This window comes from Papio anubis, chromosome 6 (assembly GCF_008728515.1).
Source record: "Papio anubis isolate 15944 chromosome 6, Panubis1.0, whole genome shotgun sequence".
Classification (NCBI taxonomy): domain Eukaryota; kingdom Metazoa; phylum Chordata; class Mammalia; order Primates; family Cercopithecidae; genus Papio; species Papio anubis.
In genome coordinates, this window is record NC_044981.1 from 37,440,270 (window position 1) to 37,454,242 (window position 13,973).

Here is a 13,973-nt window from a genome sequence, read left to right on the forward strand (position 1 = left end):
CTTTGGGAGGCCAAGGCCGGTGGATCACGAGGTCAGGAGATCGAGACCATCCTGGCTAACATGGTGAAACCCCGTCTCCATTAAAAATACAAAAAAATTAGCTGGGCGTGGCGGCTGAGGCAGGAGAATGGCTTGAAACCGGGAGGTGGAGCTTGCAGTGAGCCAAGATCGCATCACTGCACTCCAGCCTGGGCAACAGAGTGAGACTCTGTCTCCAAAAAAAAAAAGAAAGAAAAAAAAAAAAAGAAATATTTCCTTACCCTAGTGTCATAAAGATGGCCACCTATATTTTCTGTAAGTGTCAGAGTTTTGCTCTTCCTTATGGTTCTTTGATCTGCTTGGAATTCATATTTGTGTACGATATAAATAAAGGATTTCATTTTTTTTTCTATATGTGGAATTAGCTGCCTGAGTACCATTTATTGATAGCCTTTCCTTCCCTGTTGATTTGCAATGACTGCCCTTCCATGTAGCAAGGCTCCATATACGAGTGGGTTGGTTTCAGTCACCTACAGTTTTTTTCTGTTAGGCTGTTTATCTTTCCCTATCCTGATACCACGGTGCCTTAACTACTGTAAATTTACTAGAAATCATATAGCAAAATCTCCTCCTCTGTGATTCTTTAGGAGTGTCTGGAATATTCTTAGCCCTGGCTCTTCTTTATAAGTTGTTAAAGTTCTACTTTAAAAATAAGTTAGAATTTTTATTAGTATGGAGAGACTTGACTCCTTTAAGATAGCGAGTCTTTCTATCTGTGAATGTGATGTGTCTGTCTCCCACTAATTTAAGTCTTCGCTAATGATTTTAAGCAAGGTTCATAAAATTCTCCATCGAGATCTTACCCATCTTCTGTTAGACTCATTTCAAGGCAGTTAATTTAAAATATTGCGAATAAATTATTTTCAAACATTTACTTTAAATTTTTTTAACACAGGCATATACAAACATGCTTATCAGCAACCTTGCTAAACTGTCTTATTAGTTCTAATAATTTGTAGATTTCTTCAATTTTCTATGAAGATAATCTGTCATCTACAAATAATAACCATTTTGTTTACTTCCAATTCTTGTACATTATTCCCTTGCCTTATTATCGTGGGCAGGATCTGTAGTTACAATGTTGACTAAAGCAATGATAACAGACATCCTTATTTTGTTCCTGATTTCAAAGGAAATGCTCCCACAATTTCTCAGTTAGGATTGATATTTGCTCCTGGTTAGGTAAATAGCCTTTATTAGGTTAATAAATGCCCCTGTACTTTCAATTTGCTACACATTTTCTCAGGAAAGGATGTTAAAACTATCCAATAGTTTCTGAATTCCTACCAAGTGCCTAGTCCTGGTCTGCCTCTGTGAGGCATTTAAGATGTAGGCCCTGTCATGAAGAAGCAATGTTCCCGTTGGGGAAACTGATCCTCATGCATAAATCTCTTCGGTTATGCATGACTTTGTGTAAGAGAAGATGCTGCAGAGAGAAGGATAGAATGTGGATGGGAGGAGGGGGCAGTGACCACACAGCGGAAGCCTTCATGGAGAGGCAGGATTTGAGTTGGACAGAGGATTTTCACGATGATGGGGAATAAGGGTATTCAGAGGAGAGGACACACGCACAGTCCCAGGGCCGGAAACATGCCTGATGTGTGTGTTAGCTTGAGAACCTGGGGTTGTAGAGCAGAACTGTTGGCTGCCTTGCCAGGGAAGGGCCCTGCTTTCTCCTTCAGACACCTGCACTGCACCCGGAACTACATCCACCTGAACCTGTTTGCATCCTTCATCCTGCGAGCATTGTCCGTCTTCATCAAGGACGCAGCCCTCAAGTGGATGTACAGCACGGCCGCCCAGCAGCACCAGTGGGATGGGCTCCTCTCCTACCAGGTGTGTGGTGCATCCAGGATCACCTTGGGAGCGATGGGTGGTTGGAGGATGCCTGCCTCTGCCACCCTAGCCAGACCTGGGACAGGGGAAGGCAAGAGCTGACCAGTTCTGGCCCTTTGGGAGCCCCTAGTCTGATGGGAGAGGCAATTCACCTTGGGACCCTCCAGTCTGCTGAGAGAGGCAGTCTACCTTGGGGAGCCCCCAGTTTAAGGGAGGAGACACTGCCCTAGGGAATTCTCAGTCTGACACAAATGAGTAGTCTTTGGAGACACACTTGGGTTTGAATCCCAGCTCTGTCACTTACTATCTGTACACTTTTAGGCAAGTCACTTACTTCTCTGAGGCTGAGAAATAAGTGAGAAGCCACTTACTTCTCTCACCTGTGGAGGGGGGCGGATAATATCACTTTCTTCCAATCAGGATAATGAGGATTCGATGAGCTAAAGCAGATAAAGTCCCTAGCAGTATCCCTAGCCGGAGATGTGAGCTGTCTCCTCCTGCATTAACCATGGCAGGATAGTGGCTGGAGCAGGATGGGGAATGGTATCAAGAGAGGCAGAGGGCAGAGCTGCTGTCCCCACAACACCCTTCCTCTACCCCCAGGACTCTCTGGGCTGCCGCGTGGTGTTTCTGCTCATGCAATACTGTGTGGCGGCCAATTACTACTGGCTCTTGGTGGAGGGCGTGTACCTGTACACACTGCTGGCCTTCTCGGTCTTCTCTGAGCAACGAATCTTCAGGCTGTATGTGAGCGTAGGCTGGGGTAAGGCCCACTGTCACCCACCCCGAACCTGTGGTATGGGGGTGGGAGACTTTGGCCCCTCTTCTAACATGGTACTTGGAACGCACTGCTGAGCAAGGGGCAGGGCCCACTGGGTAGCCCCCTTCCTGGGCACAGGACCTGCTGCCCGTGGGCTGTTAAGATGCTGTAGGGGGTTATGGTCCTCCCCTCCTCTGCATAACTATCCTCCCTTAATGGAAGCCTCCACCGCATGTGGCCAAACACCACCCTCTACCACTATCATGCATACCATTGGAGGTATGCACTGTCCTCTTAAGACCACATGGGGACATAAGTTCACACCCAGTCCTGGGCAGCCCGAGGACCTGAGGGAAATGGTGAGTCCTGGGCCTCAAGGTGGGGAGGGGATCAAGAGGTCAGGGCGATGACTCGGGGGAGCCTGCTGGTGCTCTGTCGTGATGGTGGAGAGGAGGGCTCACAGGAGAGCCAGGTACGGTGGGGCAGGGGGACCAGAGGCCAGCCAAGGAGAGGGGGGACGGCGGATGTGCCTGGAGCCCAGCTGGAAATGTTCTAGCCAAAAAAGTTTGCCAAGAACCATTGTGTCTTTTTTTTTGCTGGAACATTTCTGGTTGTGCTTCTGCCTCTCACCACGTGGGATTGTAATGAGGGGCAGTGTTGGGGTTGGGCAGGGGGCTGTGATCCCCTTCACCCCTGGGAAAACATGCAACAGGCCCTTCTGGAGGGGGCCACGGTGCCCAGAGGATAGGCCCTGCCCTGTGCCCTCCCTAATCTGTCATTGAATCCATGGTAGTTTTCCTGTTCCACACCATCCCCCACCCTGCTTGCCACTCCTTCATTCACTCCTCCTTCCTCATGCGCCCACCTCATGCTGCTCTGACCATGGCTGCCACTGTCACTGACCTCCAGGGACTTTCCAGCTGAGACACATCCAGACTCCTCTTCCCTGACTGGTCCTGCCCCCGGGCCTTTGCAAGGCTGTTCTCCATGCAGGAAGTTCAGGGAGCAGCCTTCCCACACCAGGGGGTCCGCTGCCTCTTCAGGAAGGTCCCTCAGGCCACTGGCCCTCGTGGTTCTGTGCTCTCCACCCTCTCAAGCTCTCCATCCCCTGTCCTTGCACTTCATTTGTTGTTACTGGTGTTCCTCAGCCACTCTGCTCTATGCAGCCCCCCACCGGGAGAAGAGTAGCCTGAGATTTTAATGTGACCAGTGTCTTGAGGGCACCAAGGCCCAGAGCTGGCAGGGCCTTACAGGCAGAGCAGGCCCTGGAACCCAGGCCTCCTGACTCCCAGGTTCTGGGCCTGTGGCCATCATGCCCTGTTCTCTTGCCTGGACTGTGTCCCTTCAGTTCCCTGCAGCACCCCTGAGAAGGCTCGGGCCTCTGCACAGGTGGGCAGGTAGGCCTGGCTCCTGCTCACAGATCCCTGCTCTCACCTTCCTCCTCCTCCCCCAGGACCCAGTCCCTTCCTTGGCCTTTTCTCCCCAAGGCTTCTTCCTCCTGCTAGAGCAGGTGGAGAGCCCTGCAGCTCACTAGGGGTTGGGGAGGAGGGAGGCCATTGAGGTCAGCTCAGGGAAGGCTGTCTTCAGGGTGGGGGACGGTGTCTGTCCATTCTAGGAAATAGCATCAGCACTGTTAGTGCCTGTCACCATGGCGACCCGAGGGCAGGAACAATCAAGGGACGTGTGTGTTGTGTGCAGAGGAGCGGGGGTGGCTGGTTGGAGTTTGGTGGGGACACACTGCCCTAGAGGTCTCTGAGTGGGAGATGGGGGAGGGAGTGCCAAGTCCTTTTCCTAGCACCTCACACCCCAGCTCAGGGCTCGGGATCTGTGGGAGCACAAGGGCAAGACCCAGAGGATACTCTGCTCCAATCAGAATACCTTTTTCTTGAGGAATTGTGGTGGGGGGAGACGGAGAGAGATTCACAGGTTACTAGGAGCTTGGACATGATGCCAGGAGGCCTTGCCCAAGCTGGGATACTTGGGAAACAACTTTTAGCTTCGTGTGCAAGTAGAAGAATTGAAATTAGGACTCTGACACAGTTGGAGAGGTCCCCCAAAGGGCTTGGCAGCTTCTGCTGCAGTCCCCAGGCAGTTGGGGGCCTGTAGAAATCCACACGGAGGCTGTGCAGGAGGGAGGCCGGTGATGGATGAGGGAATCATTACTTCCCGGAGCCAGTTCTGTGTGTCTTAATTTGAGCTTTTTTCTCCAACCTGTCTTGCTCGTTTTCTAAATGGGAGAAAGATGAAGCCAGCAGGGAGTGCGTAATGTTTGCATGCGGCAGGGCTTTCGTGGCTGTGTTTTTTGAAAAGGCCTTGTTAAGGAAATGCTGACGATGAGTGAAACTTGCCAGGTCTGGCTGATGACATGGGTGAGTGCCCTGATCCTGGAAGGAGGTCTCAGAGAGAAGGGACAGCAGGGGGCGGGGGATGGCCAGAAGGAAGCTTCTGCATGTGTACGTGGTTCAGGAAATCGGCATGCTCTTGCCTAGAGAAGTTTCCTTCCCTCATTGGTGTATTGACTCACCCATCATTCATTCCATTCTCACTGCTCATCTTCTATGTGGCAGTCCCGTGCCATGTGCTGGGGCCTTTGGAGATCATCCCGTTCCTTGTCCAGTCTCATAAAGGCCTGTTACTAAAGCACCTTGGATGCTGAGAGGTCTGATTTGTGTAGAAATAAATGGGCCAGGAGAGAGAGAGCTGACGAAGAATGCTGGTCAGCTTGGGGCTCCTTTGCTTCCTCCATCTCTCCCTGCATCATCAAGCACAGTAGATCTGGGCACACAAACTGCTTAGTAGCTGCTGTTGAGTGGACACTGATGTGCTAAAGATATAGACAATCGTGACAGGAAAGGCTCTGAAGTGGTTCTGTCCTGGAAATGTGCTCCTGGCAGAGATTCCCCAAAGCCACACGTGCACACTCATGGTCCACCCACCACACCCTCACACACACGTGTCTACATGCCTTAATATGTACACGCTTACCTATCTCAGACACATCAACACTGAGGGAGCCACCAGTGGAGACAAGCATGGAGAGAGCCAGTGCAGAAGGCCACTGAGGGCGGTGGGAGTGGACATGGGATTGCAGCCCTGCATTCGAGCCCCACCTGTGCCCTTCTGAGCCCCTGATCCATCTCCTCATCTGTCATGTGAGGAAGGACAATCCAATTTTAAATCAACCAACACAGATTGAGCTCTCAGGGTGAGCTGGGCATTGAGGCTCTGAAGGTGAGTGAGGCCTGGGCTCTACCCTCAAGGAACTGGGAACCAGTTGTATTAATTTTCTGTTGCTACAGAACGATTAACCCTGAAACTTAGCTGCTTAAAACAACTAACCATTGTTATGTCACAGTTCCTGTGGCCTAGAATCTCGATTCAGTTTAGTTGGGTACCTTGTGGCTCAGGATCTCAGCGAGAAAACTCTCTAGGCAAGAGCATGTGGATTTCCTGAGCCACATACACATACAATAGCTTCCTTCTGGCCATCCCCCACCGCCTGCTGTCCCTTCTCTCTGAGACCTTCTTCCAGGATCAGAGCACTCACAGAGAAGCAGCCAGCTGTCACCAGGGTTGCTGTCATCTCAAAGCTTAACTGGGGATGGAGAATCTACTTCCAAGCTCACTCACGAGGCGGTTGGCCGGAAGACCCAGTTCCTTGCTGGCCGAGGCTGGAGGTCTCCATTTCTTGCTGCAGAGACCTCTATCTAGGCCTTCTGAGTTCTCTCAGCACATGGCACCTGGTTTCCCCCAGAGCAAGTGATCAGAGAAAGAGAGAGAGCTTGCAAAACAACCCACAGTGTCTTTTATAACAATCAGAAGTGACATGCCATCACTTCTGCCAGATGTCATGGGTCACATGAAACAATACTGATACGATGTGGATTAACTGCACAAGAGTAAGAGCACAGGAGGTGGGGATCCCCAGGGGTCATCTTAGAGGCCGTCTACCACACAAATCAAGTCTCAGCTGAGTGGAGAGTAGTATTGTTGTAGCTGTTGTTATCGTAGGCCACTGCGGACAGTTAGTTGGTCAGTTGGCATCAAGGACTGGGCTCCTGTCTCCATTCCAGGATTCTGCTGAGCCCTCTTGCAGGTGTACAGGGGTAGGGAACAGACGACTGAAAGGACATCCAGTGCCTGAAGGAGATGACTAAGATCGGCAATGTGGGCTGAAGCAAGAGAGAAAAAGGACATCAGAGGGTTCACCTGCGCCTCGCCTCATCCAGCGTGCTGTCTCCACCGCACAGCCCAGTCCCATTGCTACTTGGGTGTCTGTGACCTGGTGACTCAGGCGGTACTCTCAGGGCAAGTCCCGACAGTGTGCCTGGCACATAGGAGGTGGGGGACTGACGACTGATGAGGACCTCTCTGTAAGGAAGAGTCTGGAAGTCTGCATGGGGCTCCTGCTGCCTCTGTTCTCCCAAGTGCCCAGACAAAACTAGAAAGCATAGTTTGAGGCCAGGCAAAGAGAGAGGCTGGAAGTGTGAGGGGCCTGGGGCAGGGAGAGGCCTCGGCATGTGGACTGTGGCTCTGGCCTGCCAGCCCCTCTCCCCTTCTGTCTTTCCCTCTCTCTTAGGTGTTCCCCTGCTGTTTGTTGTCCCCTGGGGCATTGTCAAGTACCTCTATGAGGACGAGGGGTGAGTGTCCTGCTCCAAGGGGGTGGATGTGTTCAGGTCCCCATCCTCAAGGTCCATGGGATTCCTTGGTACCTGGGGAACCCATCTGTTGGGAGGATAAAGGTGGGGACCAGGAGATTAGAATGTGGATTTTGTTCTCTAATCCCTCCCTGCCCCTGCCTGGTCCTAGGATTGTTTGATGACTAATGGTACTGGGTCTATGGGGTACATGGTGCCCTCCTGCAGGTTCTTCTGTAATATCCATTTATGTGAAACAGTGAAATGTTTGTGTCATTTTGTATATGATTCTGCGAACACACATGACTGTGTTGGTAGGTCCTTGAAAGCTTGTTTGGGGGCTGTGTACATCTCCGTGTATGACTGTGTATTTGAACTGTACGTGTGTATTGTGGGACTGTGCACTGGCAGGGCTCTGTGGGTCCATGGGACTGGTTGTTGGGTGGCTCCTGGGAGCTGTGTGTGTGGCACTCAACATGGCCATGTGCATCGGTGGCCCCTGTGCCCGCACTTGAGCTGGGGATCCTATGAGTCCTGCTGGATGCATGCACGCATCTCTCTCCCTCCCCAGCTGCTGGACCAGGAACTCCAACATGAACTACTGGCTCATTATCCGGCTGCCCATTCTCTTTGCCATTGGGGTGAGTGATGGTGTCAGGGATGGGAGTGGCAGCTATGATAGGATTGGGCTGGTGCCCCCTGCCAATCCCGGCCCCACCCCGCAGGTGAACTTCCTCATCTTTGTTCGGGTCATCTGCATCGTGGTATCCAAACTGAAGGCCAATCTCATGTGCAAGACAGACATCAAATGCAGGTGATGTAACTGAGCTGAATTTACTGAGGACCCTCAGCAGGTGCCCCTTTCCTTCTAGCAGAGAGAAAGAGAGATCCTGGGATGCTTAGCTTAGAGCCCTACACTACCCTCTTCTTCCACCCAGGCCTGGCCTGGGACCCCAAACCCTTGCTTTTGCCCTGTCTCTTGGCAGCCCCTGGTCTTCTTGGGGTCTTGACCTCTATTCTTTCCCTCCAGGCAGACTGTTTTCCCAGGGTATTTGGGGTGGGAGAACATCCATGACCCAGATGTCAGGACTTGGTAGGAAGTGGAGAGGGTAGAGAAAGGGGAAAAGAGTCCATGGGAGAGGTCCAGAATGACTCGAGATCTCCGCCTTGCCCCTCAGACTTGCCAAGTCCACGCTGACACTCATCCCCCTGCTGGGGACTCATGAGGTCATCTTTGCCTTTGTGATGGACGAGCATGCCCGGGGCACCCTGCGCTTCATCAAGCTGTTCACGGAGCTCTCCTTTACCTCCTTCCAGGTGACTTCATGGTTGGGGACACTTGCTTGTAAAGTCCTAGAGTGGGGGTGGGACAGACACCAGCCTGCATCATGCAGATGGAAAAGGTGGGAAGACTGAGACCCGGAGAAGTGATCCCTACCCAAAGTCACCTAGTTGGAGCAGAGCCAGAACTAGTATCCCCAGGTGTCCCAATACCCCAGCCAGTCTTCTCTGTAAGCACATGGGACAAGAAACCTTCTTGGATGTAGCTCTGGGTACGCAGCCTGGCATTGCAGCTGCCATCTACTGGGTGGCAAGCACCCTGCCAGGTGCTTTACATGCATTTTTGCATGTAAAATGTAAAGGAGTGAATTGCGCCCTATAAGGAGTGAATTGCACATTCACTCTTCACAGAACCCAGGAGGTGTGCAGGGTTAGCCTCGCTTTGCAGAGGAGCCTCAGAGGTGTTAAAACCAGAGTTACGGTGTCACAGTTTCAAAGAGAAGAACTGATCCTCTCCACTAGCATTAGATGATGCTAAGGGGGTGTAAAAATACAAAAAACTGGTCCCTGCCCCTCACGAATGTCACGAGATGCCTGCACACATGTGGGCTCATGTGTGTGTATTTACATACATGTGCAGACATACAGAACACAATTCTGGAGCCCTGGGTCTCCTGCGTGAACAGATGGGGCTGGGGTGGGGAATGTTCTCCACGATCAGAGTCATTGTACTTCACTGGATCAGACCTCCTCAAGGAGAGGTTGGATGTAGGATCTCTACAGCTTCTGGGCAGCTTCTGAGCAGGGTCTCCTGGACCCCATGGCATATGCCTGGGAGATCCATGGGGAGAGGCTAGCTGGGGCCTGTAGCCAGGCCTAGTCAGAGAGGTGCAACTCTGGTGTTCCTTCAGAAAGGAAATAAGAGGGAAGCCACTGCCCCATTCCTGGATCTGCCTGGGCTACTGGATTTGGGGAGGGGGATATTGAGGATGGAGTCCCAAGGTGCTTCTGACCAGGGGCCAGTCTTCAGGTCACCTCCCTCTTGCTTCCTCCCTCCTGATGTGACTCTTGTCTCCAGGGGCTGATGGTGGCCATCTTGTACTGCTTTGTCAACAATGAGGTAAGCTCTGAGGAGGGATGGTGGGGACCCTGGTGGGTGGGTACCATCGGCCAGTCTGGAGTTGTACAATGGGGACTCCCATCAATCTTGTCAGCTGAAACCCCCTACTCACCCCACTGAGGCACTAGGGTTGAGAAGGCATCTTGTTCACAGATTTGGTTTTCTGTGCATGGATCTCTCTCACACATGAACACACACACACACACACACGCACACACGTAAATGTACAGGCATACCCTAATGGCATGTGACCCTAGGGAAGACCCAGCCTCAGGTTAAGGGAATCCTGAATGACCCTCTTTGCTTGGTGGTGGTGACTGTCACTTACAAAGTGATTCAACACACACATACCCAAGCCACATGGTTGGGGCTTTAATAATCACTATCTCATTTAATTAGGACCCCCCACACCCTACTAAAATTCTTATTTCATATTCCCATTTTTTTTATATATACATGAGAACACTGAAGATCAGAGAGAGTCAGAAACGTGACCTAGGTTTGGAAATAGTGGCACACATCGCTTCTTAGCTTTTTGGCTAAGATGAAGTATGGGAATAGTGGCATGGCAGAGCCAGGATTCAAATTAATTCTGCATTAAAGCAGAAAGCACCCCATTCTTCATACACACAGGCAAGAGCCCTGGCTCACTGTGGGGGAGGGGGTGGCTTTCTGGTGCTAGGATGGGAGAAGGGGGTTCTTGCTGGCCCCACACCCTCTCCTGCAAATGGCTGCAGGACAGCAGGCCTCCCTCCCATCCCTGAGATGGTCAGCTCCTGGGAGGAGGACATGGCTGTGTTGTGAGCACCTGGAAAAGGCCCCTTCCTCCAAGGTACTCAGCTATGGAATCCCAGAGCTCAGGGATCTTGGAGTCAGCGCATTAATAGACTTGTCTTTTTCTATGGGTGAGGGGGATGCAGAAAGGACAGTGGGTGGGGACCTGGGTGTTTCAGGGAGCTATGAGATGGCTAGAAGAAGCAATGTGATGTAGCAGAAAAGATGCAAGGATGCAGGCTTTGGCATCTTACTTGGTCTGATCTAGGCCCCATCACTTAATGAGCTGTGTGACTTTGCCTAAGTTACTTGCCCACTCTGAAACTTAGTTTGCTCATTTACAAAGTGGGGGTAATAATGCCTACCTTTGAGATTCCTGTGAGGATTAAGAAAGTCTGAAAAAGGAGGGAAAGGGGAACAGAGAACAGATCTGCTTGGCACGAAGAAACACACACCATTATCTCCAGATGCTCAGTAAGCAATCGCTATTAGATATCAGTATTCAGTGATTCCCAGAGACAGGGGCCCAGGGAATTTCAGAGGATGCCATGCAGAGAAAATGAGGCTGGGTGAAAAGGAACGGAGAGGAATGTTCCCCTGTCCCTGAGCCTCCCCCTGCCTCTGCTGAACTGGCTACCCATGGGAAGCATGGCCCTCAGACCTCCAAATGGGAGGGAAACCAAGGTTTCTTAAGTGCTTACTGCATATAAGCTGCTCAAAGTGTCTCATTACATCCAATGCTGTGCAGCAGATGGTATCCCCAATTCACAGCTAAGAACGTTAAGGCTCAGCAAAATGAAATGAGTAGCCCTAATTCAATAGCTAGAAGGCGGTAGAGCTGGTGGGCTGTGGTGGGGGCGAGATTCCACTGGGCTGTGGTGGGGGTGAGATCCCGCTTAATGCCTCAGGGCAGCAGGTGCTGGGGAGGTGAAGGCAGCGCCTGGCAAACGGTGGCCCATAAATGGGATTCTGGCTGCTCCTGGGGCAGGTCTCAGAGGATCCAGCAGGCTCAGTTTGGAGGGTAGGGCAGGGAAGGAGGGAAGGGCCTCACCCAACAGGCTCTTGACCCACAGGAGGCAGCAAGACACCGCAGCCCTGGTCCTCCTCCACTGCCATATCCTCAAAATGAATTTCTTTAAAACTGATGCAAAGGAGGAAGTGCAAAACCTAAACTCTGTGGATGGCCTTCCCTCCAGGAATGCTCTCAGCCAGCTGGGTGATGTGCTACCCAGCCCTGAGCTCTGCTGCTTTCCATTCCAGCCCAGTGGTGATGGGGACAAGACAGGGTGGCAGGAATCCCTGCGTGGGGATGAGGAGCAGAGGCCCGTGGGGAGAGACTGAGGCTTCCTGCTGCCACCTTGTCATCTCAGCCCCCCACGTGCCTGTTTCCCACTTCTCTCTCCTCTGACACACTCACCGCAGCCCCACCAGCAGACATGTGTGCTTGGTTTCCCTGCCACCATTGCCAAGAGTCTCCCCTGACCCCTGACTCAGCTGCTTCTCCAGATTCCATCCTTCCAAGCCCAGTCATCTCATCACTTCCCTCCTCATGCACCACCTATGACTGGCCCACCTTTGTAAGGGGATAGTACTTCTTTGCCCTTGGAAAAGAACTTGACCCTAAATCACCAGAGTTGCACCTCTCTGACCAGGCCTGGCTACAGACCCCATGGATCTTCCAGGCTTGTGCCATGGGGTCCAGGAGACCCTGCTCAGAGAACAGGAGAACCTGTCTCCTTTCAGAGCACCGCCCAGTTCCTTTAAACCCACCCTGAGACTCCTCATGCCCTGGCTGCTCCAGGCACAAGGACAGATACATCATTGTCACTGGGCCACAAAAGACACATGTGGCTCTGGGGCTGAGGCCTCTGTCCACAGGAGCCGTTCTGCAGACCCAGGGTTGCCATGGCAGTGCCAGATACTTGTGACCTGAGGAGAAAAGATGGCTTGAATATTGGTTCTGTGTGGCTGCCAAGGCCTGCACCAGCTGCTAGTGAGCGGGAGTGGGGACAGGGCGGGGGAGGCCTGAAGGTGCTTTTGCTGTAGCTTGTGCCTGAGAGCCACAGTGAGGTGACTCAGAGCCCTGAGTGCTGGTCCCAGCCCTGCCACTGCTGAGCTGTGTGACCTGGGGCAAGTTGTTTTGCCTCCCTTGCCTCTGTCTCCCCAGCTCTAAGTGAAGGTGAATGCACTTCCCAATTCACTCCAAATCCTGAGGCTGGCGTGGTGCCTGCTGGAAAGGGAGGTCAGGAGGGGTGTGCTGCACTGCAGAGGTCGAGGGCAGGGATGAGGTAAATCCGATGGTGGAGGAGGAAGTGTGGTGGCCTAAGTGCCAGCCCAGGTGCTCGGGATCAGTGGTGGTGTCTTTGTGTGTTCATTTTCATAGCTGAGGAACAGAAGCAACCTGATGTGAGATGCTCATCTACTTACGTGTTCATTCATTTGGCTCATTTAAAACACATGTATTGAGCACCTGCTGTATGCTGGGCACTGTGCTAGGTTCACGGACGCTGAGATGAGGAAGATGTGGCCCCAGCCCTCGAGGTGCTCCCAGGTGAGGGGGGAGGAGATGGACCAGGGACAAGCAGGACCGCAAAAGCCATGCAGTGGGACGCCGGAGGTTAGGAGCCGGGCATTGGAATCAGGCCAGATCTAGGTTCAAATCCTGGCTAAGCGACCTGGGGAAATAAACACTCTGCACCTCGGTTTCCTCATCTTTAAATGTAGAGCTGCTTTGCAGGGTCGACGTGAAAGTTAACTGAGATAATCAATGGAAAATGCCGTGCATACAGTAAGTGCCCAATAAATATGGTGATTTTCAAGGACAATTGTGATTACAGGGGTCACAGCAGAGGTTCAGGAAAAGTGCTCAGGGAGATGGGGGCAGAAGGAGACACCGTGTGTCAGCACCTTGAGAAGTCCCACAGGTGTCCCTGAAACCTCTTTGGTCTCTGAGGTGGTTTCCCGGGGGTGTGCCTCAGTTTACCATCTTTCCCCCCTTCTCCAGTGGAAAGGCTATGAAACAAGCCTGACTTCCTGGCAACTGCACAAGTAGGGTCCACCACTGGACTCAGGGCCCCCATCCCAGCTGTCAGCATATGCTCCCTTCACAAAGGCTCAGCCGGGCAGGGAGCTGGAATACAACAGGGTGGCTGTAGGTGGTGTCTGCTCAGCCTCCTTCCCTCCCCTACTCAGGCTTGGGTTCCTGACGCTGCATGGGACACTGGCGTCATCCTGGCAGGCAGCCTCTGGGCCATCTCAACTCTACTCAGTGCAGAAAATGTTCTTTTAAGGGATGGCATGCAGCCATACCAGGCGTCTTGCTGGGCGTAGCTGGATGGATGACAAAGGAGGAGGAGAGGAGGGTTGTTTGCACAGGGGCTGGTGGGGCGATTGGCCCCTTATCCACAGCCGCTGGCAGCAGGCCATCTTGGTGACTTGGCCTAAAGGGAAGGGCCCAGACCACAGACACTCCGGTGTGGGAAGGCTGGGGACTTCAAAGAAGCTCTGGAAAGCAAATTTATGGGAA

The 13,973-nt window shown here is 52.3% G+C and overlaps 1 protein-coding gene across 1 annotated transcript in view; it reads left to right on the forward strand.

The window, feature by feature from the left end:
- GLP1R (glucagon like peptide 1 receptor) overlaps window positions 1-13,973 on the forward strand; it is a 42,018-nt gene that overhangs the window by 21,686 nt on the left and 6,359 nt on the right. The window contains exons 6-12 of the mRNA XM_003897563.5: window positions 1,722-1,875; window positions 2,479-2,638; window positions 7,215-7,275; window positions 7,844-7,913; window positions 7,998-8,086; window positions 8,451-8,589; window positions 9,632-9,673. Of these exons, the coding sequence (XP_003897612.1) occupies window positions 1,722-1,875; window positions 2,479-2,638; window positions 7,215-7,275; window positions 7,844-7,913; window positions 7,998-8,086; window positions 8,451-8,589; window positions 9,632-9,673 (715 nt within the window). The remainder of the gene's footprint in view (window positions 1-1,721; window positions 1,876-2,478; window positions 2,639-7,214; window positions 7,276-7,843; window positions 7,914-7,997; window positions 8,087-8,450; window positions 8,590-9,631; window positions 9,674-13,973) is intronic.